The 25,826-nt window shown below is 34.7% G+C and overlaps 1 protein-coding gene across 1 annotated transcript in view; it reads left to right on the top strand.

Annotated features, from left to right (window-relative positions):
- Positions 1 to 18,179, top strand: part of LOC127456067 (sodium/potassium/calcium exchanger 2-like) — a 116,371-nt gene extending 98,192 nt beyond the window's left edge. The window contains exons 10-14 of the mRNA XM_051724376.1: positions 2,498 to 2,632; positions 2,727 to 2,816; positions 4,393 to 4,559; positions 5,046 to 5,345; positions 13,633 to 18,179. Coding sequence (XP_051580336.1) covers positions 2,498 to 2,632; positions 2,727 to 2,816; positions 4,393 to 4,559; positions 5,046 to 5,295 — 642 coding nt within the window. The 3' untranslated portion in view covers positions 5,296 to 5,345; positions 13,633 to 18,179. The remainder of the gene's footprint in view (positions 1 to 2,497; positions 2,633 to 2,726; positions 2,817 to 4,392; positions 4,560 to 5,045; positions 5,346 to 13,632) is intronic.
- The last annotated feature ends 7,647 nt before the right edge of the window (positions 18,180 to 25,826 follow it).

Consider the following 25,826-nt stretch of genomic DNA (forward strand, 5'->3'; position numbering starts at 1 on the left):
GCCTCCGCACTTGGATCTCTGGTCTCATCTTTTGACAGGTGCGGCCTCCAAGGGCAATGGAAAAGCGAGCTCCACAAATCTCACACCTCACTTTACTAGGCTCTTTCTATAATCCTTTTTTAGAAATTTAAACTCTTTTTGAAGATCCCCATGAAATGTACATGCACGCTTCCTTGACATTTTTCCAGACGCAATTTCATCTGTGTGCTCTTTCAAACTGACTTTTCAATCAGTTCACTGACAGGACGTCTATTGATATGGGATTGCGATTGGATAGTTTAATCCAAACATGTACTTCAAATAACACGGTGTGATTTTATTGGTTTTACAAGCCGTATCCTTGGCTACCTTTGATTAGAATACTCACGTGACTGAGAAAGCCACTTAGGCGATAGAGAAATTTTAGGAGAGGGGAAATATGGGTCAAAACACAATTTTTTTTTTTTTTTCAGAATATGTCGGGACATTAGAAAAGGTGCTTTAAATACAGGACTGTCCTGGGAAAAACGGGATGTCTGGCCACCCTACTTATGGGCCGGTTCTTTTGAATCTACTGTGCGAAACACAACATGGCCAGTGTAATTCGATTCCTGAACAAATTACTTTTATGAGCCGGTTCTTTTAAATCTACAGTGCGAAACACAACATGACCAGTGTAATTCGATTCCCGAATGAATGACTCTTATGAGCCGGTGTGGAGAGGGGGGCGGGCCGAGCGACGATTGTGGAGCAAGGCCGGGATGGACAGCTAGAGTGAATTATTCCACCCAGCTGTTGGTGATTGCAGTGTTGGTGGGGAATAAAGCCGCAACAAGAGCTGCAGTCGAGAGAGAATCCAGGAGAGAGATACAACGAAGCTGCCTGTGTTTATGTGGAGCTGAAAAGCACCTCGTTAATGTGTGTTCGTGCTGCTGAAAAGCAGTGGTGTTGAATGTCTTTGTTACACTGAAAAGTGCTGACAATAAAGTGTCTTATGTTGGATGGTTGACCGGCTCCTGCTTCCATCAGAGAGTCTACATCCATACAGCTGGTTATTTTGAATCTACAGCGTAAAATACAACACGACCACTGTAATTCAATTCCCAAACGAATGACTCTTATGGGCTGGTTCTTTTGAATCTACAGTGCAAAACACACAGGGCAACCAATGTAGTCTTATTACCGAACGAATGACCCTTATGAGCCATTTTTTTTAAAATCTACAGTGCGAAACACAACACGACCGGTGTAATTCGATTCCCGAACGAATGACTCTTATGAGCTGGTTCTTTTGGATCTACAGTGTAAAACAACACAACCAGTGTAAATTGATTCCCAAACGATTGACTCTTATGAGCCGGTTCTTTTGAATCGACAGCGTGAAACATAACGCGACCAATGTAGTCTTATTACCGAACGATTGACTCTTATGAGCCGGTTCTTTTGAATCTACAGCATGAAACACAACACGACCACTGTAATTCGATTCCTGAACGAATGACTCTTATGAGCTATTTCTTTTGAATCTACAGTGCGAAACACAACACGATCAGTGTAATTCGATTCCCGAACGAATGTCTCTTTTGAGCCGGTTCTTTTGAATCTACAGCGCAAAACATCCAGCACCACCAGTGTAGTCTTATTACTGAACCAATGACTCTTATAAGCTGTTTTTTTTTTTTTTTTTTTTTTTTTTTGCATCTACAACATAAAACAGTTCTTTTTAGCGAATTACTTAAATCAGGCAGTGCAGTTATTGGCTGGTTGTTCCTTTAACAATGTGTAATTAAAGACATATCTACACGTAATCGAGTAGTCGAGTTTTCTTTGTAATCTGTGGAATTTTATTTAAAAATAATTGAATTAAACACATTTTTTTATTATTATTATTTCTATTTAATATAGAGTTTGCATTTATGCCTCTAAAAACTTTGAAAAGTATTAAAAAGCCTGTGTAAACATGCCTTTTGCAAGAATTGTATTAAAATGATCTGTAATTTGTTATGTCTCATCTGTTGAAATCTCAAATGGTCTTATCATTTTGCAACAAACTGCTGAAGGCAGTAAATGCAATAAAATCTGCATTTCTTATTTCCAAATATTTCTTCCTCAACAGTAAGAATCGTTAATGGAACCGTTAAAGAATCAGAAGTTTTAAAAGTTAACAGAATCAGAATTGGAATCATTAAATTCCTTACAGATCCCGACCCTACTTTTTATTGTGGTCTTGGAAGAATTTGAAAGAGATCATAATAAAATCTCTTGAGTTTTGATTGCAGACTTGTGTATTTTGGCAAATCTCAGCACAGCCTGAGACATTGTTGAGGTCTTTTCTAAAAGTCTAGAGAGACACATGTGAGATTACCAGGGCCTTTTTCTCAAGAGACAAATTTGTGAAGCAGGAGACTTAAACAAATGTGTCCATTAAATATCCATTTCATTGTTGTCTAGGAGAAACAATTTAGGTACTAATACATTGAGAAGCTTGAAAAATGATTTTTTCTCTCTCTTTGAGCAGGGTGAAGAAGATGATGAGGAAGATCAGCCTCTAAGCCTCTCATGGCCAGAGACAGGCCGTAAACGTTTCACGTATCTCTTAATCATGCCCATAGTCTTCCCTCTCTGGATAACCCTGCCTGATGTCAGGAAGTCTGTGAGTACTTTTACAGTACTGTTGTAGGAATTTCGAGTTATTGCGCTGGTAAATTGATGTAACTGTGAGACACTTTCTGTTCTTTCCCTTTTAGAGTTCCAAGAAGTTCTTTCCTATTACATTCCTGGGGGCGATTTGCTGGATTGCTGCCTTCTCCTACCTGATGGTGTGGTGGGCTCACCAGGTACTGCCATATCTGAGATACATAGCACAGGAAACCAGTCACAACCAATAAACATCCAAGCAGTCTGCCATTTAAAACTTGGTTATCCATTTGTTGGCAATGTTTTATTCTTGTTCCGGTTTCATCAGTTGTCTGATGGTTAATATTCCACAAAGATTAAAGACCCCAAGAAATGGTTAGACAAACACTCTTTTCTGTCCTGTGTTGGTGTATTACAGGACAGGACCTTAAAAAAAAAAAAAACATAATCTCAGGGAACACTGACAAAATATATACCTTGAATTCACTGTAAATCGCCTTAGGTAAAAGTGTCTGCCAAATGCATAAAAGTAAAGGATTTTCAACTTGCTATTGCTAGTCAGCGGCAAGTGGTATTAGGGGAAAGGATATTCCCACTTTACAAAGCATTTAATCGGACAACAATTTGTGTATGTGCATAAACAGGATATGAGGTCATATGATGTAAACTTTTAAATGCATATACCTACTTAAAGGGATAGTTCACCCAAAAATGAAAATTCTCTCATCATTTTATCACCCTCATGCCATCCCAGATGGGTTTGACTTTCTTTCATCTGCAGATTACAAATGAAGATTTTAAGAAGAATGTCTCCACTCTGTAGGTCCATACAATGAATGTGAACAGAGTCCAAAACTTTGAAGCTACAAAAAGCACATAAAGGCAGCATAAAAGTATTCCAAACAGCTCCTGTGTTTTAATCCATGTCTTCTGAAGTGATATGATAGGTGTGGGTGAGAAACGGATCAATATTTAAGTCCTTTTATCTCCACTTTCAAAAAGCCCTCCTATATGCATTCACGATAGTTATTCTTCTTCGGTTGTTTTTTTTTGGCGATTTGCATTCTTCGTGCATATCGCCATCTACTGGGCTGTTGTGCAAATATTTTTTATTTTATTTTCCTTTGCTCTATCCCTCCCTTTTTTCATTATCCTCCCTGCCCTGAATGTAAAGATATGCACAAAGGATGCAAATTGCCAAAAAAACAGAAGAAGAAGAACATTGTGAACACGCATAGGAGGACTTTTTGAAAGTGGAGATTTATAGTAAAAAATGGCTTGAATATGTATCAGTTTCTCACCCACACCTATCATATCGCTTCAGAAGACATGGATTAAACCACTGGAGTCGAATGGATTACTTTTATGTTTCCTTTATGTGCATTTTGGAGCTTCAAAATTTTGGATCCTGTTGACTTGCATTGTATAGACCTACAGAGCTGAGATATACTTCTAAAAATCTTCGTCTGTGTTCAACAGAAGAACAAAAAAATTACACATCTGGGATGGCATGAGGGTGAGTAAATGATGAGCTTTGGTGAACTATTCCTTATAAGTTTATTTTGTCCACTTTTTTGGAGTACACTTGAATATCAAAGTTACCAGACATGAACTAAAAGCAACAAAACTCCAATTTTGATTTACTAGAGTCTTTAAAACTCTGGAATGGATGATGCAGAACATGATATTTTAGTTCATTATTAATGTGTATTTTGATATAAAACATATTATAACACTCTTCATCAATCCGAATGCTTTGTGCTCATTTCGCTGCAGGTTGGAGAGACTATCGGTATTACAGAGGAGATCATGGGGCTGACGATTCTAGCGGCTGGAACCTCCATCCCTGACCTCATCACCAGCGTCATTGTGGCCCGGAAGGGTCTGGGGGACATGGCTGTGTCTAGCTCAGTCGGCTCCAACATATTTGACATTACTGTAGGGTAAGAATGCTTCATCACCTTAATCATCATCAATAGCAACAGCAAAAAACAAACCTTGTAAATGCTACTTTAGAAAATGATCTGTTCCAAAACCTAGTGAGCCTACACCTAGTCTATTTCACAGCACTCCTGACGTAAATGCTCTTCCAGAAGGCAGATATGATACATTCAGGCTGTTATAATATGTTTTGTGATTGGATGGGCCAGGCCCAAAACCCCTCTAAAACCATCAAAACAGACCAGCCTAACCAACTTGGCCTGACTGGGATACCTTACGCTAGTTTAAGATGTTTTTCCAGCAGGTTTGTGAGTTTCCATTTCTGCATGCTGCCTGTGTAGGCAGCAGAAAGTGAGGCAGCTCAATGTTTTGGTACAGTTTTAGTACAGAGTTATTTGTACATTACTTTGTACATTTATAACAGTGGTTCTCAAACTTTTTTGGATGAACGCCCCTCTACTTCATTCCCTTACCCCTTTGTTTCCCAGGTTACCGTTCCCATGGCTGATGTACTCTTTTGTAAACAGTATGAGTCCAGTAAAGGTGAGCAGTAACGGTCTGTTCTGTGCCATCGTGCTACTCTTCCTCATGCTCCTCTTCGTCATCATCTCCATCGCTGCCTGTAAGTGGAAAATGAGCAAACTACTGGGCTTCATCATGTTCCTGCTCTATATCGTCTTCCTGGTGGTCAGCGTCCTTTTGGAGAATAAGGTCATCGTCTGCCCTGTCTCTATCTAACGTCCTGATTCATTTACACACCTTTATGAAGCTTAAACCACTTCATACAAGTATGTACTTGCTGACTATAACCCACCTTTGGTCATATAATTAGCCCGACACATAGTTTCTTATATCCGCACTCTGACCGCACTGTCCCCCGGCACTATACAGGGAGTTCCCGGCCTCTATCCCATCTAATCTACCCTTCTCTAAATCAGCAAGAATTTCTAGCAGACTCATTTTGCACTTCAACACCACACATTTCTTCTATGCATGCATGGCATGAGTTGATGGGGTTTAACATGCTGTAAAATACTGGAAAAACATTTTCTTAATCAGTATTTTTGTGTTATTTTCCAGGAAAATATTAAAACCTCCTTTAAACTAGATCAATTTAATTAAAAAGCAAAATTGTGTAAGATAAAAAGACTTGTTTTCAGATAATATATTTAGAATTATGTTTTTTTTTTTTTTTTTTCTTTCATGAACCTAACTAAATGTTATTAAATGGGTCATTCTCATGAAACTTGTCAAGAAAATGTCCTGGTCATATTTAACTCCATATCAATACCAAACAAATATAAAATATTTACATAGCGCCGATCACAGCAGAGTTTGTCTTTGGGAGAAATGCCAACAAAACTACTTCTGGTAAGAAACCTAATAAAGTTTTTACATTGAAATCTGTTTGAGTCAAAAGATTAGAGTCTCTAGTTTTATCCGATATGCCATTTTTCAAATTTGAGCAATTTATTGCGAAACGCTACGCTGCTAAACACAATGTCCACTATAGTGAACAATAGCACTAGGTTTTCATTCGAAATCCTATATTTATTGTGCATTTTCACATAGAACTTTTTTTTTTCCAGACGGTTTATATGGAGTTAGGATGAAAATAAGGTGCATTTTGAACTGTTCTGAGACCAGAGACAGAAAGCACACTGGAGGTCAAGTCATTCACTAAATAGGGAGCAAAGGAGCATGCTATAGCTTTCCTATACAGTTAAGCACATTCACCCTTAAAATCCGACCAAAAGTTCAGTTTCAGGCTGCAGATGATGTTTGGATCACTCAACACATTTGGCAGACATGGTACAATGGTAATCAGTACATAGATTCAGAATTTATAATGTATACTTTTATTTTAACATGGTTGGCAGTGATTGGATGATGCTGGACATTACTTGTATCTAATATTTGTACATAATAATTATGAATTAATTGTTTCACAGCTTAGTCCTGCTGTCCACATACGTGGACATATATTTTTAGGAAAACTATTTTCTATTTTCTATTTTTTATTTAATTTTTTATTGTTTTGCATGTGTATTAGGTGCTACTACTTACAAATGAAAAAGGGAAATGGAAAATGCACACAGCAGTCACGTGCGGGTCTCAGAAGGTTAAAACCATTAAGATTTATTTGCATTGCGACAAAATGTACCCTCCAATTCTCATTACCGTAACACATCCAGACATTTTACTTTTACTGTTTCCATTGTTTTCTATAATGATTGTTATTACCGCAACACAGAATTTTTTTTACTGTATGATAGTGCAAAATAGATGCTGCTGTACAATGATTATTTTTTTACTAAAATCAGTGAAAATGAAAGGCAGTACAGGGAAGTACCACTGTGATGTATCAACACTTTACAATTTTATATATATATATATATATATATATATATATATATATATATATATATATATATATATTCAAGTTGCGACAATGAAAATATCATATTGACAATCTTTTTTTGCATTGCGGTAATGAGATTTGGGGGTAGTTTGTGCGTGAAAATAATGTCACAATGTAAAAAATCTTAACAGCCCTAAAAATAGGCTTCATTTTCTTTATGCTAAATATAACTTGTTATTGGTTTCTTTTGATTTTGTAGTAAAATAGGACCAGGACATTTTTTCAACAGCTTTCATGAAAATTACCCAGATTTTCTTTAAAAAATGTCATTGGTGTAATAAATATTATGAAACATTCTTTGAAAAGTCTTAATATCTAACATGATTTTGCTTGTCAAATAAAATTCTTATTTTAAGAATGTTCAGATATTTTTACTGGAAGACAAGACCAAAAATACTGATTAAGAAAATAATATTTTGCAGTGTAGGAGATTGTTAAAGAACAATTAAAGCTTTGGGAAGATTAAACTAGGGCTGTAACGGTACACCATACTTAAACTGTTCGATAGTTGAGCCTCTTGGAATATTATAATATAAACTGGGTGAGAATCACCAACATATATGGGACAAAAGTCACAGATCATTTTTTTTTTTTTTTTGTGTTGTATTGCTCAATGGTTTGAATACCAAACTGGCTTGTCCCTCGTCATTGTTTTAATCACTCTGTAGGGAGCACTAAGGATTTATAACCACACAAATTCTGTTTATTTAAATGCTGAGAACACCCTGTTCAAGTGGATATTTACAATGCTATTCCTTTTATTTCTAAGCATGGTCTATTTTGCATGTTTAATTTTTGTTCCCATATAACATTTGAATTTGGTATTCGTTTTATTTGTCCTTTTACTGGTCACAATTTCATTAATGTTCCCTTTGTTAAGGGTTTATAAAGGGGTCCATAAATGAATAATAATTCATTTACAAATGCGTTATAAATCATTTATATGCGGTTATAACAACATAACATGGGCGACTTTCATGCAATACTTGCCAAATAGTGAGTATTTTAACTTACATGCTATAAATGCTTAAAAAATACACTTATTCATACTTGTAAAAATACAATTGTTAATTATTAGTTCATGTTAGTTCATAATGCAGTAAATAATGTTAACATATACAACTTTTCATTTAAAAAATGTATTAGTATATGTTGAAATTAACATTAAGATTAATAAATTCTGTAAAAGTATTGTTCATTGTAGTTCATGTTAACCAATGTAAACAAATGGAACCTTATTGTAAAGTGTTAACCATGAGATGCCCTTATTCATGAATTAAGCCACAATGCAGCAAAAACAGATTATTATATTGAGATTAAAAGGACAGATTATGTCATTTTGCTGCAGTCCTCTTTGCTTTAATTTATATACAGTATATTACTATAATGTATTGACTCACTTGTGTTGTCACTTTCTTTGTCACGTTGATGTCAAAAGAATGGTGCAACTCAAAGTTGTGTCCCAATTTACCAAGTCCTCATTACCTAAAGTCCTCTACACTGAAATTTATTTTGGATTTACTTAAAATATATACATATCATTTGGCAAGTTGTTTCAAAGTAATATTTAAGCTAAACTATATATATATATATATATATATATATATATATATATATATATATATATATATATATATATATATATATACAGTATATAAATACATTTGATTGAAAAAGTCACTGTCAAATGCTCACCTAAACGGTGTGATCCATGTTTAGCAAAGCGGTGTAACTAAACTATTGGCAGAAAAGCTTAAACACACGCTCCGGTCCGCACAACTGATGACGGCTGAATGCTGTTGCATGTGTCAGTAAGGATTGTTAAACTCGAACGCTGAGTTTTGCACAGAGAGCGCTCTGGTATTTCAAATGGCGAGACAATTTGATCAAAAATTAGTCAGAGGGCCGGACAGAGATGATTGGTGGGCCGGATGTGGCCTGCGGGCCACCAGTTGACTAGCCCTGCAGTACACGTTAGGCTCGGTGAACAGCATTTGTGACAGTGTTGATTACACAGAAAGTAACTGAAAGTTCCTTATTTAAATCATCGTGGTTACAGTAAGGCACACACAATGGAAGTGAATGGTGCCTGTCAATAAACATTAAAATACACACTGTTTCAAAAGTATAGACACTAAATGTAAACATTACATGTGTTAACATGTTATAATCGCTAACCGGGATTATTATTAAAGCATCATGACAATCAAGTTGTAATATTGGATATAGCTACAACCAAAAAGGTTAGAAAGTGATTTTATTACACTAATATCATGTTAACATGCATATTGTTTATATCGTTTGGCTATTCTTTTGAAACAGTGAGTATTTTAAAGTGTATGGATTGGCCCCATCCATTTCCTTTGTTAGTTACTTGATGTAACTGTGATAGCTTTTGCAAGCAGGGATTTTTGTGGTAATCAACATTATGCTAAAAATGCTGTCGATTGAGCCTAACATGTATTTAACCCAGAATATTCTTTTTTAATATGGCACAGTTGAGCACATCCTGACAGTGTGCAACCAATGTCCATCCAAATCAATGGGCACTAAAAGCAGAAAGAAAAACAAACAGAGAAATTACAAGTTTTATTAAAAGCTTCATAGTGAAGAACTTTTCAGTGGAGGTGGAAACAGAATCAGAACAGCCATGTTCTTCCACTGTCACCCAAGTCAGACAGACTGTCCAATTAGCTGACAGTGTCTGAACACAATTAACAAGGCAACTGTAAAATATATATATATATTAAATCATTACCTCTGAATGCTTTCCTCCTATAGGATTGCAAATGTTGCCACACAACTTGTCTTGCTGCGATATGGAAAGATGGATATTCACATGTTGATAAAGTTATAAAGAGAAAAAAATTAGAAAAGCCCATGAAAAATTTAAATCAAACTGCACTTACTGCATGTGTTAAACAAATGCATACAAACACACACATGCATACAAACACACACACACAAACACAAATGAAATACGGAAAACCAGGACTAGATGTCACATGTTGAAGTTGTCACAGGGGCTGATTTAAAAATATATATAATTTACCCTGAAAAATATTCGCTTAAATAAAAAGTGACAACTAGCTGTCTTGCCTACTCATGGATATGGGAAAATGGCTCGCGAAAACGAGAAACTCGATGTACAGTTTCACACGCATGCCAGCAACGCCATGGATGCACATACAGTATACTTAGAAAATACTTGTGCATTAATGTCACTCGATGGATGATCATATTCCTGTGAAAAATACAGAGCATATAGCCTATACTTAAAGAAAAAACGTACTTACAAAGTCTGTGGATGTAAAAAGTGAACAGCCAAAACCAGAAAAATGCTGCCTTCGGAGGCTGTATAGGAGGCAGGATGAAAATAAGTTGCTTTTCAAACTGTTCAGAGACCAGTTTCCTTAAGAGTTCCATTCATTCAAAACAGTTGTCAGTTAAGCCATTAACCGATTAGGTAGCAAGACAGCTGTCTACGTTTTCAGATGCAGCCCGGATGTGGCGGATGAGTCGATAGTTAGGAGTGGAGAGAGACATGGAGAAAAAACAAGTTAGTTTGGAGTAATGTACAGATTTTGCTCTTATGGAAAGAAATTGGTACTTTTATTCACCAAAGTGGCATTCAACTGATCACAATGTATAGTCAGGACGTTAATAACGTGAAAAATTACTATTACAATTTGAAAAAAATAATGTTCAGAACTTCTTAAACTACTTTGATTTCTCATCAAAAAATCCTCCACGTGCAGCAATGACAGCTTTGCAGATCCTTGACATTCTAGCTGTCAGTTTGTCCAGATACTCAGGTGACATTTCACCCCACACTTCCTGTAGCACTTGCCATAGATGTGGCTGTCTTGTCGGGCTCTTCTCACACATCTTACAGTCTAGCTGATCCCACAAAAGATCAATGGGGTTAAGATCCATAACACTATTTTCCAGTTATCTGTTGTCCAATGTCTGTGTTTCTTTGCCCACTCTAACCTTTTCTTTTTGTTTTTCTGTTTCAAAAGTGGCTTTTTCTTTGCAATTCTTCCCATAAGGCCTGCACCCCTGAGTCTTCTCTTTACTGTTGTACATGAAACTGGTGTTGAGCGGGTAGAATTCAATGAAGCTGTCAGCTGAGGACATGTGAGGTGTCTATTTCTCAAACTAGAGACTCTGATGTACTTATCCTCTTGTTTAGTTGTTCATCTGGCCTTCCACATCTCTTTCTGTCCTTGTTAGAGCCAGTTGTCCTTTGTCTTTGAAAACTGTAGTGTACACCTTTGTATAAAATTTTCAGTTTTTTGGCAATTTCGAGCATTGTATAGCCTTCATTCCTCAAAACAATGATTGACTGATGAGTTTCTAGAGAAAGCCGTTTCTTTTTTTTGCCATTTTTGACCTAATACTGACCTTAAGACATGCCAGTCTATTGCATACTGTGGCAACTCAAAAACAAACACAAAGACAATGTTAAGCTTCATTTAACGAATCAAATAGCTTTCAACTGTGTTTGATATAATGTTCAAGTGATTTTCTAGTACCAAATGATCAATTTAGCATGATTACTCAAGGATAAGGTGTTGGAGTGATGGCTGCTGGAAATGAGGTCTGTCTAGATTTGATCAAAAATGACTTTTTTCAAATAGTGATGGTGTTGTTTTTTACATCAGTAATGTCCTGACTATACTTTGTGATCAGTTGAATTTCCTTTAGTTACCAATTTCCTTCCAAAACAGCAAAATCTGTACATTATTCCAAACTTTTGGCTGCCAGTATATATTTTTTCGAAAAGATGTGACTCAAATTGCTGCCGAGTCCGCCATGGCCGCTCTAGCGCCCCTTGCAGCAACGCAGAGAATGCAGCGCATACTTGCGTTATGTTATGAATTAAGTGCTGACACGTTTCACAACCCAACGACGTGTGAAATGGAGCTTGCGTAGCAAGGTGCATCTGCGTTCACGTACTTGCGTAGAGTATGTTTGGGCCTTTAATTTGAACTGACAGTTTAAACATCTCATAATTAAACATTCATTGTTTGCATCACTCTGAGTTCAAGATTTTACTTAAAATGCATAAATGTCTGCACCACAAAAAACTAAAAATGGCAGAAATATGCAATTTTTCTTAATATGTTGTTGTTGTTGAGCCAACAAATAATTTTTAACAGTGTACAAAAACTTTTCAGGTCTTCATGCACATTCACAGCTTGGATCATATAATAAAGCTCGAAAACTATTATACCATACTGAACTTTATGTACGTGGATTTATAATATTGGCAACTCTTTATTAAATTTGTCATATGTGCTCACTTTACATTAAGATGTTAAGATGAGTTTTCATAGTTGAATAATGTTGAAGAAGTGTTACTAAACATTTATAACATGTGAGCTAAAATGGCTCACTATTTGGCAACTGTTGCGTGACATTCGCCTCTTTTATGCATGTTGTTAAAATATATTATTGATTTATAATGGATTTGTAAATGAGTCACTATGTTTAAACACCTTTTTGCCTTTACTAGTTCATTGTAAATGGTCCTGCGGACAAATTATTTTTAAAGTACAAATATTCCATGTAGTCTCTCAATTAATATTAGTGGCCCTATTTTAAGAGCGCTAAGACTTAAGCGCAGCGCTATGCAATACGTTTTAAGCACAAAGTCAGTGGGTATAGCCATGAAGTTTTGGGGTTGTTCGTGGGTTGGCGAAATAGCACACGCACAGTGTGAATGGTTTGGTCAAGTGCAACTTAATTCTGAGTTCTTCTCCAATTATTGTGCTGTTTGCATCTTATTATACTATATATTCCATTCCCCACCAAGCAATGTTGATATAAAAGAAGACTATTCATAAGAATTTGGTAGTGTAAATGGGCTGTTTGCAATGCATTAGAATAATAGAAATATGGACCTTTTGTGACTTACGTTCTTTTGCACATTAACTACATCCTTGTTGAATGTCAGGCATGTTTCTGTGACAGTGACACACTTTTTATATACGCATGGAAAATGTGGTGCTCATCAGGACTAAATGAATGTAGGCTGTGTTAAATTATAGAGAATGCAAGTATAATTAATCATATTGATCTACTGACACACAAATCATGGCTAGTATTAACAGTGCTTGTCATGGACATAATTCCACTTTATTTTCAGAGTTTGAACATGAACTTTATTACCACCTGCTTGTGGAATCCCCAAACTGCAGGTAGAGTTTAGAGCCTGAAAATAGAGCCTGAGGTCATAAAGGCTACATGCATACTAATTATAAAAAAATGAGCAAAATACTGTTTAAAATGGTTTTAGACAGAGTATAGCATGTCAGACTGTTGGTCAACTTATAATATAGTATTATTGTTTTTTTGAAACATTTTGTTCATTAGTTCCTGAAAACCAGATTTTTGTGAACCGTTACATCCTTAGCTTAAAAATGTGAGCTACAAAGACAACATTTGTTTGGTGATGTACTATAGATGCAATGTGTGGATGAATCATACGTTAAATGTTATTGAAACAGAACTCCTTCAGCTCGCAGGACCTATGGATGGTAGCGACATTCCCAAGTAACATCTCAGTGGTTTATTCTGCTACTTAATATTTCAAGAAGTATAATCTGCTTGCTTTCAAGGGCACTAGTGAAATTATATTTTTTCAGACTCTTCGCTTTGGACCAGCTTCAGTTCTCGGTGAAAGTGTGTACAAATTCTCCATCAGAAATGGCGATAACCACAATGACAAAGAACATCTTCAAGTGTTTATATGGATTCAGGATGCCATACTGGAATATCTATGTTTTTTTTCTTTACATTTTTGCATGTGTGTCAAGAAGCCAAGTAACATACGAAACCTTTATGGAGGTAGACATATTGTTCAACCCAGTGTGTCACCACCATTTGACACAAGTTTAAATATTCTGTACACTTAATAATGGAGTAGTTTGTATAGGTAGTTGAGCTGCAGTACTGATTGTAAAAAATAACCATACACCAATAACTTCAATAACTCTGTGCTACTTGCTGCCTCATATGCAGCGGAAGATTAACTAAAATAAATCACTGCATGTTGCTTCCCAAAGCATAAAAACCTTAATATTCACTCATTTATAGAAAAAAAAATAATAATAATGTTATGAGGTAATGTTAGAAATGGGAGGGACATTTAAAGATGCTTATAATCTGTAGTTAAGTGTAAAAATAAATAAATTTAGACATATTTTTGTCAATTCCATCTACTAAAATGTGCGGTGACTTCCTTAAATAGTTGGCATAGCACACTCATGTATCTGGACTGGAAATCAGCCCAGTGGTAGAAATGCACTAGACATTTAAAGTAGGAAAAAAGTTCCTTGCATGACAATGTGTAGCCAAAAAATTCTAGATAGCGTGTGCTCATTGCTTGATCGTAAGTCTCAACGAGAAAATATTCACATAACGATTTGCAAAATCAAATAGTCCTTTGGTAAAGAAAGAGTGTTAATGTACTAGCACTGTCTGAACTTATTCTAGATATGTAAAATCACAAGCATTTATGAAAGGGTGATTTAGGACTCTATCTTTGTAATCTGTACAGACATAAATTCAATGCATTAATTTATACAGACACAAAAATTACTGATTTGTAATATTCACTTATAACTGTAGACTAGCATGAAACTTCTTCCAAATTGTGATCTTATTTGTGGTGGCAGACCATTTGTTTTGGTATGTTTAACTCATTATTCTTTGTATACTGTATTTTAAAGAAGTGATCTGGATGTGATACAGATTGAGGATCACATTAGAAAATGAGTTATTCACTATCATGGCCTGACACAGACCTCAAAACAATGATGTTGGTTTATCGCAAGCCGTTTCGACATTTAATCATGTGCAGGATATGAATTATAGATATCTGTAATTCTATTTTCAATCAGCTGTGGAATTACTACTAGTGAAAATGCTAACTCTTGATATCAAAAATGATGTCATTACTTGATATAAAAAACATAGTTCTTGATATCTGTAACAGAATTTTCAGTAGTAGAATTTCACAATGATCTGTAATTAATTCCTGTTAATTAATTTATTTCCCGTTAAAATTTCAAATACACAACTAGTAAAAATGCTAATTTTTGATATCTGTTAAATTCAGTATTTCAGATATCTGGAAAAGGATTTTAGATATCATTAATTAAAGAGTAATTAAAGACTAGATACTACAGAAGCCCTGAACCACACTGTGGGGAACAAAAAAAAAAAAAAAAAAATTCACTAGGTGATTTTCTTTTAGTTGTCTAGTGCCTTCCTAAAAAAAAAAAATTCTCTCTCTAAATTTTTTAATCTCCTCAAGAGGCAACACACGAAAAAACTTTTTTTGGGTGTTGTTGCTTATTAACTAAAAATTTGCATGCAGTACCAACCTCGGCCACTAAGTGCCACTATCAGTAAGCATTCAGTCTTATGCTCACAAGCTGACAGATGACAGCTTTGCTACTTTATCTTCTGATTTATTAAAAAAAATAAAATAAAAAATAAAATAGGGAGAGTAAAAAAGTTTTGAGAGAATAAAAAATAGAAAGAAAAAAAATTGAGAGAAAAAACATTTGAGAGATTTTTTGTTTTTTTGAGAGAGAAAAATATTTTTTCATAGACAAAACATTTTTTAGAGAGATTGTATTTATTTATTTATTTATTTTTCACGGTGCGGTTCAGGGCTTCTTTAAGTTACAATCATATAATAGATATTAAAAATTCACATTGCCACTTTTGTATTCTTACTAGTTGAAATTCAGTTGTTGATATCAGGAATTTACATTTTCATTGGTAACAATGTAATTATTAATATCAAAATTGATCATTTTTACTGTTAAGAAGTACAAAGCTGATATGTGTATTTGGAATTCCAACTGGTAAGAAATTAATTTGTAATGACAAATCATTGTGAAATTCTACTAGTGAAAATGCAGTTAGCACTTTCAAACATTTTCTAATGTTTTTTACTTTTTTATGTTGAAATAAAAAAAATTAAAATCAAGAATGGTATTTCCGCAAGACATAAGTTTTGATATAAAAAATTAACAATTGGTAACACTTTCTTTAAAGTCCATGTTTATAATGCATTGTAATGTGTTAGTAATGTCTCATTATACACCTTATAATATGTTATAACTATGAATAGGGGAAGTATTATAATGTATTATAACAGTAGTTATAATTATTTTTGAGAATTTATAACTTATTATAAGGTGTATTATGAGACATTATGAATGCAGTATTGTGCATTTATAATGCTTTTACAATGCATTATAAATAAAGGCTTCACAGAACGTGTTACCTAACATTTTTACTAGTGCAAATGTAGTTCTTGATATCAGGAATTAGCATTTTCACTAATTGTATTTCCATTACTTCTAAAAAATAATTAGCATCGAACTAGTGAAAATTGTGTGCATGTGATGGCTGTAAATGTCAATACGGCTTGCCATATTGAGTTTTCTCTGTACAATTACCTTAGCAAACACTGCCCTCTAGTGGGTAATTGTACTTATTCAAATATGACAGATCTGAGCAATATACAGCAGCCCATAAAGTATTTGGACATATAAGTCACACTTGAAATGTTTGAATTTAATTGCATTAATATCCAAAATGTCAAACCAATTGGCAAACAGATGATGCTAGAATTTTCCTCAGAATTAAATAGTTTGCGATAGATTTGAAGCTAATCTCAACAGCTAATTTTAATGGATGTGTATAGAAATGTTTTACAATTCCCTACAGTTCTTTTTGTTTTTTAAACCTATTAAAATGGTTTAAAACCTAACATATATTGTGATGTTTTGCTTAAAGTCTACATCCTTTAAAAATGACACTTGCTTTGATGTTATCTAATGCAATGACCCTCAGATATTTTACAGTGTGGTCTAAGTGTCCATATATTCATTTTTGTGTCTACTGTATATACATGTATGAAATGTGTTATTTAATTAAATTTTTGTATGAAGCATTGAACTTTTCTGTTGTGGGCAGTCAACTGGTAAATCAATAATTAAGAGATATTGAGCTGAACTGTTAGTGGTAATGATGGACTTTTATTATAATAAGTTATGCTGAAACATTTAAATGTCTTTATGAAAACCGATGGTATTAAAAGGGAATGTTACTGATGTAATCAATGTAGCTATTTCTAGACCTTTGAAAATAAGCTCAAATGTATGAATCACAAGTAGCTTGCCATCTTGTTACTCCATAATATTTATTTATTTTCCTATTTGGTATCTGATTTTCATATTTATTTTATCTTTGATTTAATATTTTTTTAGTCTAGAAATACACAATATTCAGGGTAAGCACTACAGTATTTTTTTCCTTTTGTTTAGTCAAATATTTCATCTCATTTATGTATATGCACTGCATTTATATGTGTTTGTTTGTTGTTTCCTCCTCAAGAACCAGAACCTGATGAATTTACTTCTGAATTTACGCTGTAGTAAATCTGAAATTTTTGTATGCAGGGTTTTCTCAATTTTCAGATTTCACACAAAACTCATCTGGACTAGATCTGTCACATTAACCTTTTTTATTTTTTTTTATTTTTATCATCTTTTTATTCTATAATCCGGAAGAAAATTATCATTCTGTTTATTTCCGAGTTTAAAGATGGCCTTTCAGTAGGTCCTCTGTCTCCACTATTGTTTTTTTAGAGCATAAAACTGCACTTTTGCACTGAATCACATGAGATAATAACAAACCCATTTAGACACAGCATGTTAACAGTCACTCCCTCACACTATGTTCAATGTTACATGTCCCTAGTCCATGTGAGCCATGTACCTGTACAATGTACATATACTGTTAATAATACAATCAGAGTATAGAGAAAATGTTTATGTAAATGCAAAGTATGTAATACAAGAAATAAAGGCAAATATAAGGATAGTTTTTTGTGGTGAATGACGTTTTTCATGAAACTATCAGTGCAAAGAGGTTAAATAAAGTTAAAACAGACTCACCTACAGAACTATCTTTCTCTTTCTGTTTTTTATTCTGTAAATATTCAGCATATTAATATGCAAAACAATATGTGGTAAAACATGGTTATATTTGCTTAATTGATTAGGTACAGTAGTTAACAGTCACAGTTACATGGAGATATTAGAAGGACCATTGCGTTGATGAATGGAGGTTAGGTCGAGAATATGTTGTTATAAGACTATACGTTGCAATAAAGAACAAGTGTCTTATCTGTGTACCTTTTTTTATATCCACACTATATATTATATGGGTGGCTCTTTAACTTTGGGCCATTTCATGTCCATTTCATTTTATTAACCCTCCTAGGTTGTTCAATAAAGGTCGACACTTTGGCTGTTCGTGGTCATTTTTGACCGGAAACAGAGCAAGTGTAATGTGTTTTCTTTCTTTCTTTTTTTTTTTTTTTTTGAAAGAAATTATAACATTTCTTCTTCCCTGAATTAAAACCAATAAATAAAGCACTTATTTTGTAATTTTATGCTATTAGATCTTATTTACCTGTATATTTCTAAATTATACCATTAATTTGCATATGCAAATAAGCAAATTTATGTTAACTTCACTTCAGTTAAAACCTACACTTCTATAAGTTGAAACATGAAGAAAATATAACAATGTATCATGCACTGATGGCAGATTGCTTACATCTGGTGAAAAAAAAAAAAGAACAATTACATGACTTGAAAATAATGTCATAACAATAATAACCAGTAGCTGCCTGTAGAGACTATGTGACCTGATTACCTGTTATAACTTAATTTTTGATTTTCTAATTTTAGATTTAGATTATATTATCATAAATTATGCATTTGGATATATATTTAGACACATTTTTAAACTTTGTCAAATTTTAGCATTTTTATAAAATGTTTTGAAGTGTCAGTTCTTGCAGTAATGTGACATTACTATATGTTTACTATATGATTCTATCTTCTGGCTGTGTTAGTCTCAGCCATTAATTTGTGTGTGTGTGTGTGTGTGCATGTGGTTATGTGTGCATGTTCTGCACTGTGGGTGTATTATGGTATCAACCCCTAATTTCTGTGTGTGTTCTGCATTGTGGTTGATTTATTGATTTTATTTGACAAGTTTAAAAAAATTGCTCTGTGTTATAGTCTCAGCAATCCATTTGTGTGTGTGTGTGTGTGTATGTGTGTGTTTTGCACTCGGATGTATTATAGTCCCACCTCTTAATTTCTGTGTGTTTATGTTTGGCATTATGGCTGATTTATTGATTTTATTTGACAAATAAAAAAAAAAAAATCTTTTTATTTTTATCTACTCATTTATTTCCTGTGGTTGGTTATTTTTTTTTTTATTTTTTTATTTTTATTTTTTTAACGACCTATTAGTTTAACTGAATCAAGTCTAAAAAACGTTATATGTGCAGATTGCAAGTCTAGGAAAAGTCTTGTACCACTCAGATTGAGGAAACCACTGAAACTGAAATCGGTCAAAACAGCGCAGGAGGGTTAAAACAAACATTTTAAATTTCTTCTTTTTGTAATATGAAGATCTCATTAAAACTGAATTTGAAACATTTTACCAGGCCTTCATCATTTATTTTTTTGTACTTTTCAAAAGCCTTTGATGTATATAGATTTGACTGTTTTAGCCGTGGCCTGGAGCCAGACTTTCAATATTAAACTGTGAAAATCCATTAGAAAAAAATATAAATTATTGTATCATTTTTAAGACTATGATAATCTAAACAAAGAGTGAAATAAGCATAAACCATCTCAACATTTATTGTATGAAAATGATTTCTATCGATTTAGATTTCAATCACTGATTTTTATTAACGACTGTCTCACAGTTGTGACATCATTTCCTCCACACCAAACTATTTTGCTCCTAATACTTTTTCTTTCTTTTTTTATTCAAGAGTAGTGTAGTTGTCAACCAAAGTGGACAAAAGTGTCAGTGAAAACCATGAAAGAAATCAAAGTAAATATCCTGCAAATATCATTTGTGAGCAAAATATATTTTCATGGGGCGTCATTTCCAATCAAGCTTTTATTTTGCCAAATTACGTGAAAAATGTGAAATTATTATTCAGTTTTGTGCATTTAGGATACATAAAATGTGAAGTTATGATATTAGCCTTAGCAAGATAAAGTAGGTGATCAATTTGTTTCAAAAATGTTAAAAAATTGAATTGCCATCAGCATCATTTCAAGCACAGAATTTTATTAAACACAATACAGAAGTTGAATTGTGCTGGAAATAACAGTGTGGTGGGAATCTTAAAGACTTTCAGAAAAAGAAAAAAAAATGGCATAAAACATTGTTAGTACACTTAAAAAAAAAAAAAAAAAAAAGAAGTAAGGTTTTATTCATTTTTATTTAGCATGTTTTTGCACACAGTTTTTCTAAGTACATTTTAATGGTATAAAATTAAGTAAAATCTACTTAAGTTCATGACATAAAACTGATTAAAGTGAGTAAATTTAACTTAAACATTTAGTAAATACAGTAACTTTTACTTACAAATATGATATACATGGTACTTAAATAAACTTATTAAAATTTAAATAAACATATTATAAGGACATGTCACATTTTGAACTTTCCTTACAAAAACGTTACACCACATGATATATGGAAGCCTCCCAGAGAGAATAATGCATTATACTGCAGTCTATAAGGCAATATCATCTTGCATTACTGGTGATAGAAGCAAGATACTGAGCTGCGCACACTGACCTCAACACTTGGTGCATAAAACACCATAACGTGACAATCAACAGATATTTTTATGTTTTAAACCTCAACGGGTAATTAAGTAAAACATGAACTTCAGACTGCATGAAACAAGAAGTTATGAACATCAAAATAAAATAAAAAATAAAAACAGTGTAAATAAACTTGCAAACAGTGAAACTATGCAATTTCATTAATTATGCTGGGAACACCAGCTTCGAAATGTGAAGTAAAATGTACTTCTTTTATTTACCTTTGAAATGTACTCAATTTTTTTTGCGATTAACATTCTCATTGATTCAAATGCAGGATAATGGGATATAACTTAACCTCTCCGATTAATTTGATAGAAAGGCTCTGCAATGGCGAAATAGGGGCAAGAACTCCCTGTTCTATACAGAACCAGGGAGGGGCTCTCTCAGGTGGAAGTGACCAATGAGCCAAATGTCTGAGACCGAATGCACAATAATAAAATAAAATCTTGGGTAGGCCTAGCCCACCTTTGTCAATCGGCCTATGTAACTTATTGAAATGTAATTTGGGACGCTTTTCATTCTAAATGAAGGACTTTGATATGCTATCAAATTGCTTGAAATAAGAGAGGGGGACATCTTCAGGGAGAGACTGCAGCAAGTAATTGAATTTTGGGATATAATTCATTTTAATAACATTAACTTTACCAATCATAGATAAATGTAATGAAGCCCACCTGTCCACATTGCTAGAAAACTGTTCTATTAATGGGGTCAAAATTAACTCGAACTAAATCACACAATTTTGCTGGGAATAAAATGCCCAAATACTTAATGCCCTGTTTGGGCCACTGTAAAGCGCCTGGCTGGATAGCCATTACTGGGCAGTACGCTGTCAGAGCCAAAGCTTCAGATTTAGACCAATTGACTATATATCCTGAAAACTTAGAAAAATAATTCTGTGGAGGCAAGGCATAGATCTAGAAGGGTCAGAGACGAATAATAAAATATAATCTGTGTAAAGCAAAAGTTTATGTGCCATACCTCCGGCCACCACCCCTGGAAAATCATCCTCCTTTCTTATTGCGGCTGCTAATGGTTCCAGGGCAAGACAGAACAATAATGGGGAAAGAGGGCAACTCTGCCGAGTGCCCTTATTCAAAGTAAAATAATCTGAAATTAGTCCATTTGTTTGTTCTGCCACTACCGTGTCTATAAAGTAACTTAATCCAACCAATAAATGTACTTCTGAACCCATACATTTCCAAAATCTTAAAAAGATAATCCCCATTCTACCATCTCAAACGCCTTTTCAGTATCAAGTTAGATGGCAGCGACCGGAGTCTGATCATTCGCCACTGACCACATGATATTGATGAAACGCCTAATGTTATCAGAAGAGCTGTGGCCCCGAATAAACCCCACCTGATCTATATGTATAAGAGGTGTCATAACTTTACTTAATCGATTAGCCAAAATTTTTACATCTAGCTGGATCAGGGAATTGGACAGTAACTCTTACACTCACTTGGATCTTTGTCCTTTTTAAGAATCAGACTGATCTGGGCTTGTGTCATGGTTGGAGGAAGCTTTCCATTCTTTAATGATTCCATATAAACTTCTAATAAAAGTGGAGCCAATTCTATTGCATAAGATCTAAAAAATTCAGCAGCAAAACCGTCTGGCCCCGGAGCCTTGCCAGTAGGCAGGGCCTTAATTACCTTGCGAAGCTCCTCCAAGGTTATCTCAGAATCAAGATCATTTTTTTGCTCAGTCGTCAATTTAGGGAGTTCTAATGGTTCCACAAAGTTTCTAATATCTTCATCAACATCCCTTCAAGATCTATAAAAAAGCCCTGATCATCAGCGTTAGGTGCTTAAATATTAGCCAAAATCAACCTTTGCCCCTGAATTTCTCCTAAAACAATAATGATTCTTCCTAATTTATCTTTAATCTGTTTGAGACATTTGAATTGTAGATGTTTATTAATCAGTATAATGACTCCCATACTCTTACTTGAGTCAGCACTAAAGAAAACATGTCCACCCCATATCTTCCCAAATTTTTCAGCTTCCTGCGGGGAAATATGCGTTTCTTGAAGAAACACTATATCATATTTCTTACGCTTAAGAAAAGAAATAACCTTCCTTCTTTTTATGGGGTGCCCCAACCCATTCACATTCCATGTGGAGAGAGATAACCTACTCATATTAAAATCTGACATATTGATATAATAATATTTAAAAATAAATTGTGTGTCAAAAACAAGATTATACAGACCACATTCCCCATTAGTGCAACAATCAAACCCCAAAGTTTCCCCCGAACAAAACAAACAGAAAAAATAAAAACATGTGCATTAACCCTGCGCACGACAGTGCCAACTAGCGTCGATCCCTCTAAACTCAAAAGGTCCATGTACGCCTACGATAACCCCCGTGACAACTTTGCCATCAGATTGCTCAAGTCCGGTGCTTCTGCACAAATTTTGTGAGGCAAAATTACATAACAGAAAAACTTTGTAAAACAGATCCCAGCCAACAGGCAGAATAAACACAAAGAACATGTAGATTCATTCACAGAATTGTCTCGAAGGTGTGTTCCTCCACAAAACAAATTCCAGCCGATATAAAGCCGTTCAGTTGCCTCGGACAGACAACCAAGTGTTCAGTGAGCCGGCTGTTCATGAGTGCAGCACATGACGTAATCATTCTAATGTCCCTTAAAAATACTCCACAAAAACAAACTCCAGCCAACAGGAGGCATAAGCACAAAGAACGAACAGATTCATCCACGACTGTCCCAAAACAGTGTTATTCCACAAAACAAGCTCCAGCTGCTAGGCGGAACCAGCACAAAAAGAAACAAAACATCATCCCGGTTCCTCAGTTGATCAAGTGTGTATTGAGCGAGTAAGGCTGTGTAAAAAAAAAATACACCATGACTTACTCAGTCCATCAACATGAGCATGTAGATATTTTATGGTTATCCATAGTGTCCATTCTCAATCTGGCCGGGAACTTCAGTGTAAAAGCAATCTTCTGTCAATGCAAAAGTTTCTTGAAGGAGAAGTGTCATGCTACAAAACAAACTCCAGCCGCTAGGCAGAAACAAAAATGGCGCCCTGCTTCCTTAGACAGTCGAGTCACTGAACAGCGAGTCAGTCCACTTACAAGAGAAACACGCAATGGTTTACTCACCCATAGATTCTATAAAAGCCAGTGCCTGCTTGGGGCATAAAAAATACTTTGCGACCATCCTTGGTGTCTACTCTCAGCTTGGCCGGAAACATCAATGCAAAAGCGATCTTCCGTTGATGTAAGAGTTTCTTACATTCCTTGAACCAATAGCGTTTCTCTCTTGTCTAATTCGCAAAGTCCGGGAACAAGAAAATATTGTGATTCTTTGAAGAAAGTTTTCCTTTGCTCCTCACCTGTTGCAACATGAGATCTTTATCGGATGATCTCAGAAATCTGGCCAGAATTGATCAGGGCCTGTCTCCCTCAGCAGATCTGCGAGCAGGGACTCTGTGAGCTCGCTCGATTTCCAGTTTATGGCTTGTTATGTCGAGCAGACTCGGGAAGAGTTCATCCAGGAATTTCACCATATCTCTGCCCTCTTCATGCTCAGGAATTCCAACAATCCGAATACTGTTCCTTCGATTCCTATTTTCGAGATCTTCCAATTTTTCCAATATGTGTTCCAAGTCTATTTTGGACACGGGCAGATTAGCGGATAATTTCCTTTCCGATGACTCCAGATAATCGATCTCTCAACATCTGCCACTCTTTTGACCAATTCAGAGAATTGGATGGAGAATTTCCATCGCCGTAATCGATCGACGTATTACAGCGAGATCCTCCAAGTCAGCAACAACCTTCGTCAGCATCACTGAGATGTCGGACAGTTGACACTGGATTTCTTCTCCCGACGCACTTTCCAACTCGAGTCCCCGGCTTGCAGGGCCATCAGAGGTTTCAGCCTGAGCACATAAGTGTTTTTAATGTCTCCAGAGTCTGAGGATTTTGACTTCTTTGCCATGTTTACCTCAAAGAGCAAATATGTAACTGGGTGTATCGAATCTCACCGGATTATAACATGAAAATAATTAAAACACTAGCAAAGTGCGCAGAGCTCGCCGTTCACACGTCTGCTCCTCGCATGGTGTCACGTGACCCTCAGAAATGTACTCAAATTAGCAAATAATAAGGTTTTCTACTTTAGGATTGATGATGATGCATTGCAAAGATAACAAACAATCATAAATAATATTTGCTTATAAGCTAAAGCAGTAAGTTATACATGAATGTAGAATTTACTTAATATTTTCAAGTTCACGCTTTAACTTATTCAATGTAGCAAGTACTTCATATTTTGTTCTATATTGACTCACCACAAAATATCTTTTTTTTTTCTAGTGTAGACAAATTAAATTTGCTGTGTATATATTTAGAGTGTGAAAAATGATTTAACAAGACTTTAATTTCTAGAAATCCACAGTGCTAAAAGTTCCAGAATTTAAATAAATGCCTATATACAGTATTTACATATACACCTTGTTCAAAACCTGTGAATTAAGTCATAAGATCTAAAATTCCAATATCATCACATCACATTTTTTATTTATTTTTTTTGTTATAGCATTGGGTAAACGTGAACATTAAACCACACTACATTCATACAGGGGTCGACTACATAATGTAGGCTGATTTTACGGTGTTCAAGGATATTGTCCATAAATGTCAGGTCAAGGAAGTTCTCAAATAGGTCATAAAAGTATATATTTTATTAAAATATTAGTTTGCCAAAAAAAAAAAAAAAAATGGTTTTTATATTTTTGTAAGTTATGTTTTACATGTTTGCTGCTTTACAAATTGTGTTTTGTATCATTCTTATTTAAGACAGACAAACAAAATGTGTGTGTGTGTTGACCACTGATGATCTCATACTGGTGTTAATACTGAATTGCTAAAACCACAAGACTGCCTTTTGTCACCTCTTACTTCTGCACTCAAATAAAGAAGAAAAACAAATAAATAAAGAGGTGTGAATTTCTTTGCACACTTTGGCTTCTTGTCTATTCCTCTGTGGCATCATACTTCCTATCTCTTTCTGTCTCTCTCCACATCTCTAAATAAAGTCTGTTGTGTAGAGTTTGCAAG

Source organism: Myxocyprinus asiaticus, chromosome 2 (genome assembly GCF_019703515.2).
Source record: "Myxocyprinus asiaticus isolate MX2 ecotype Aquarium Trade chromosome 2, UBuf_Myxa_2, whole genome shotgun sequence".
Classification (NCBI taxonomy): Eukaryota; Metazoa; Chordata; class Actinopteri; order Cypriniformes; family Catostomidae; genus Myxocyprinus; species Myxocyprinus asiaticus.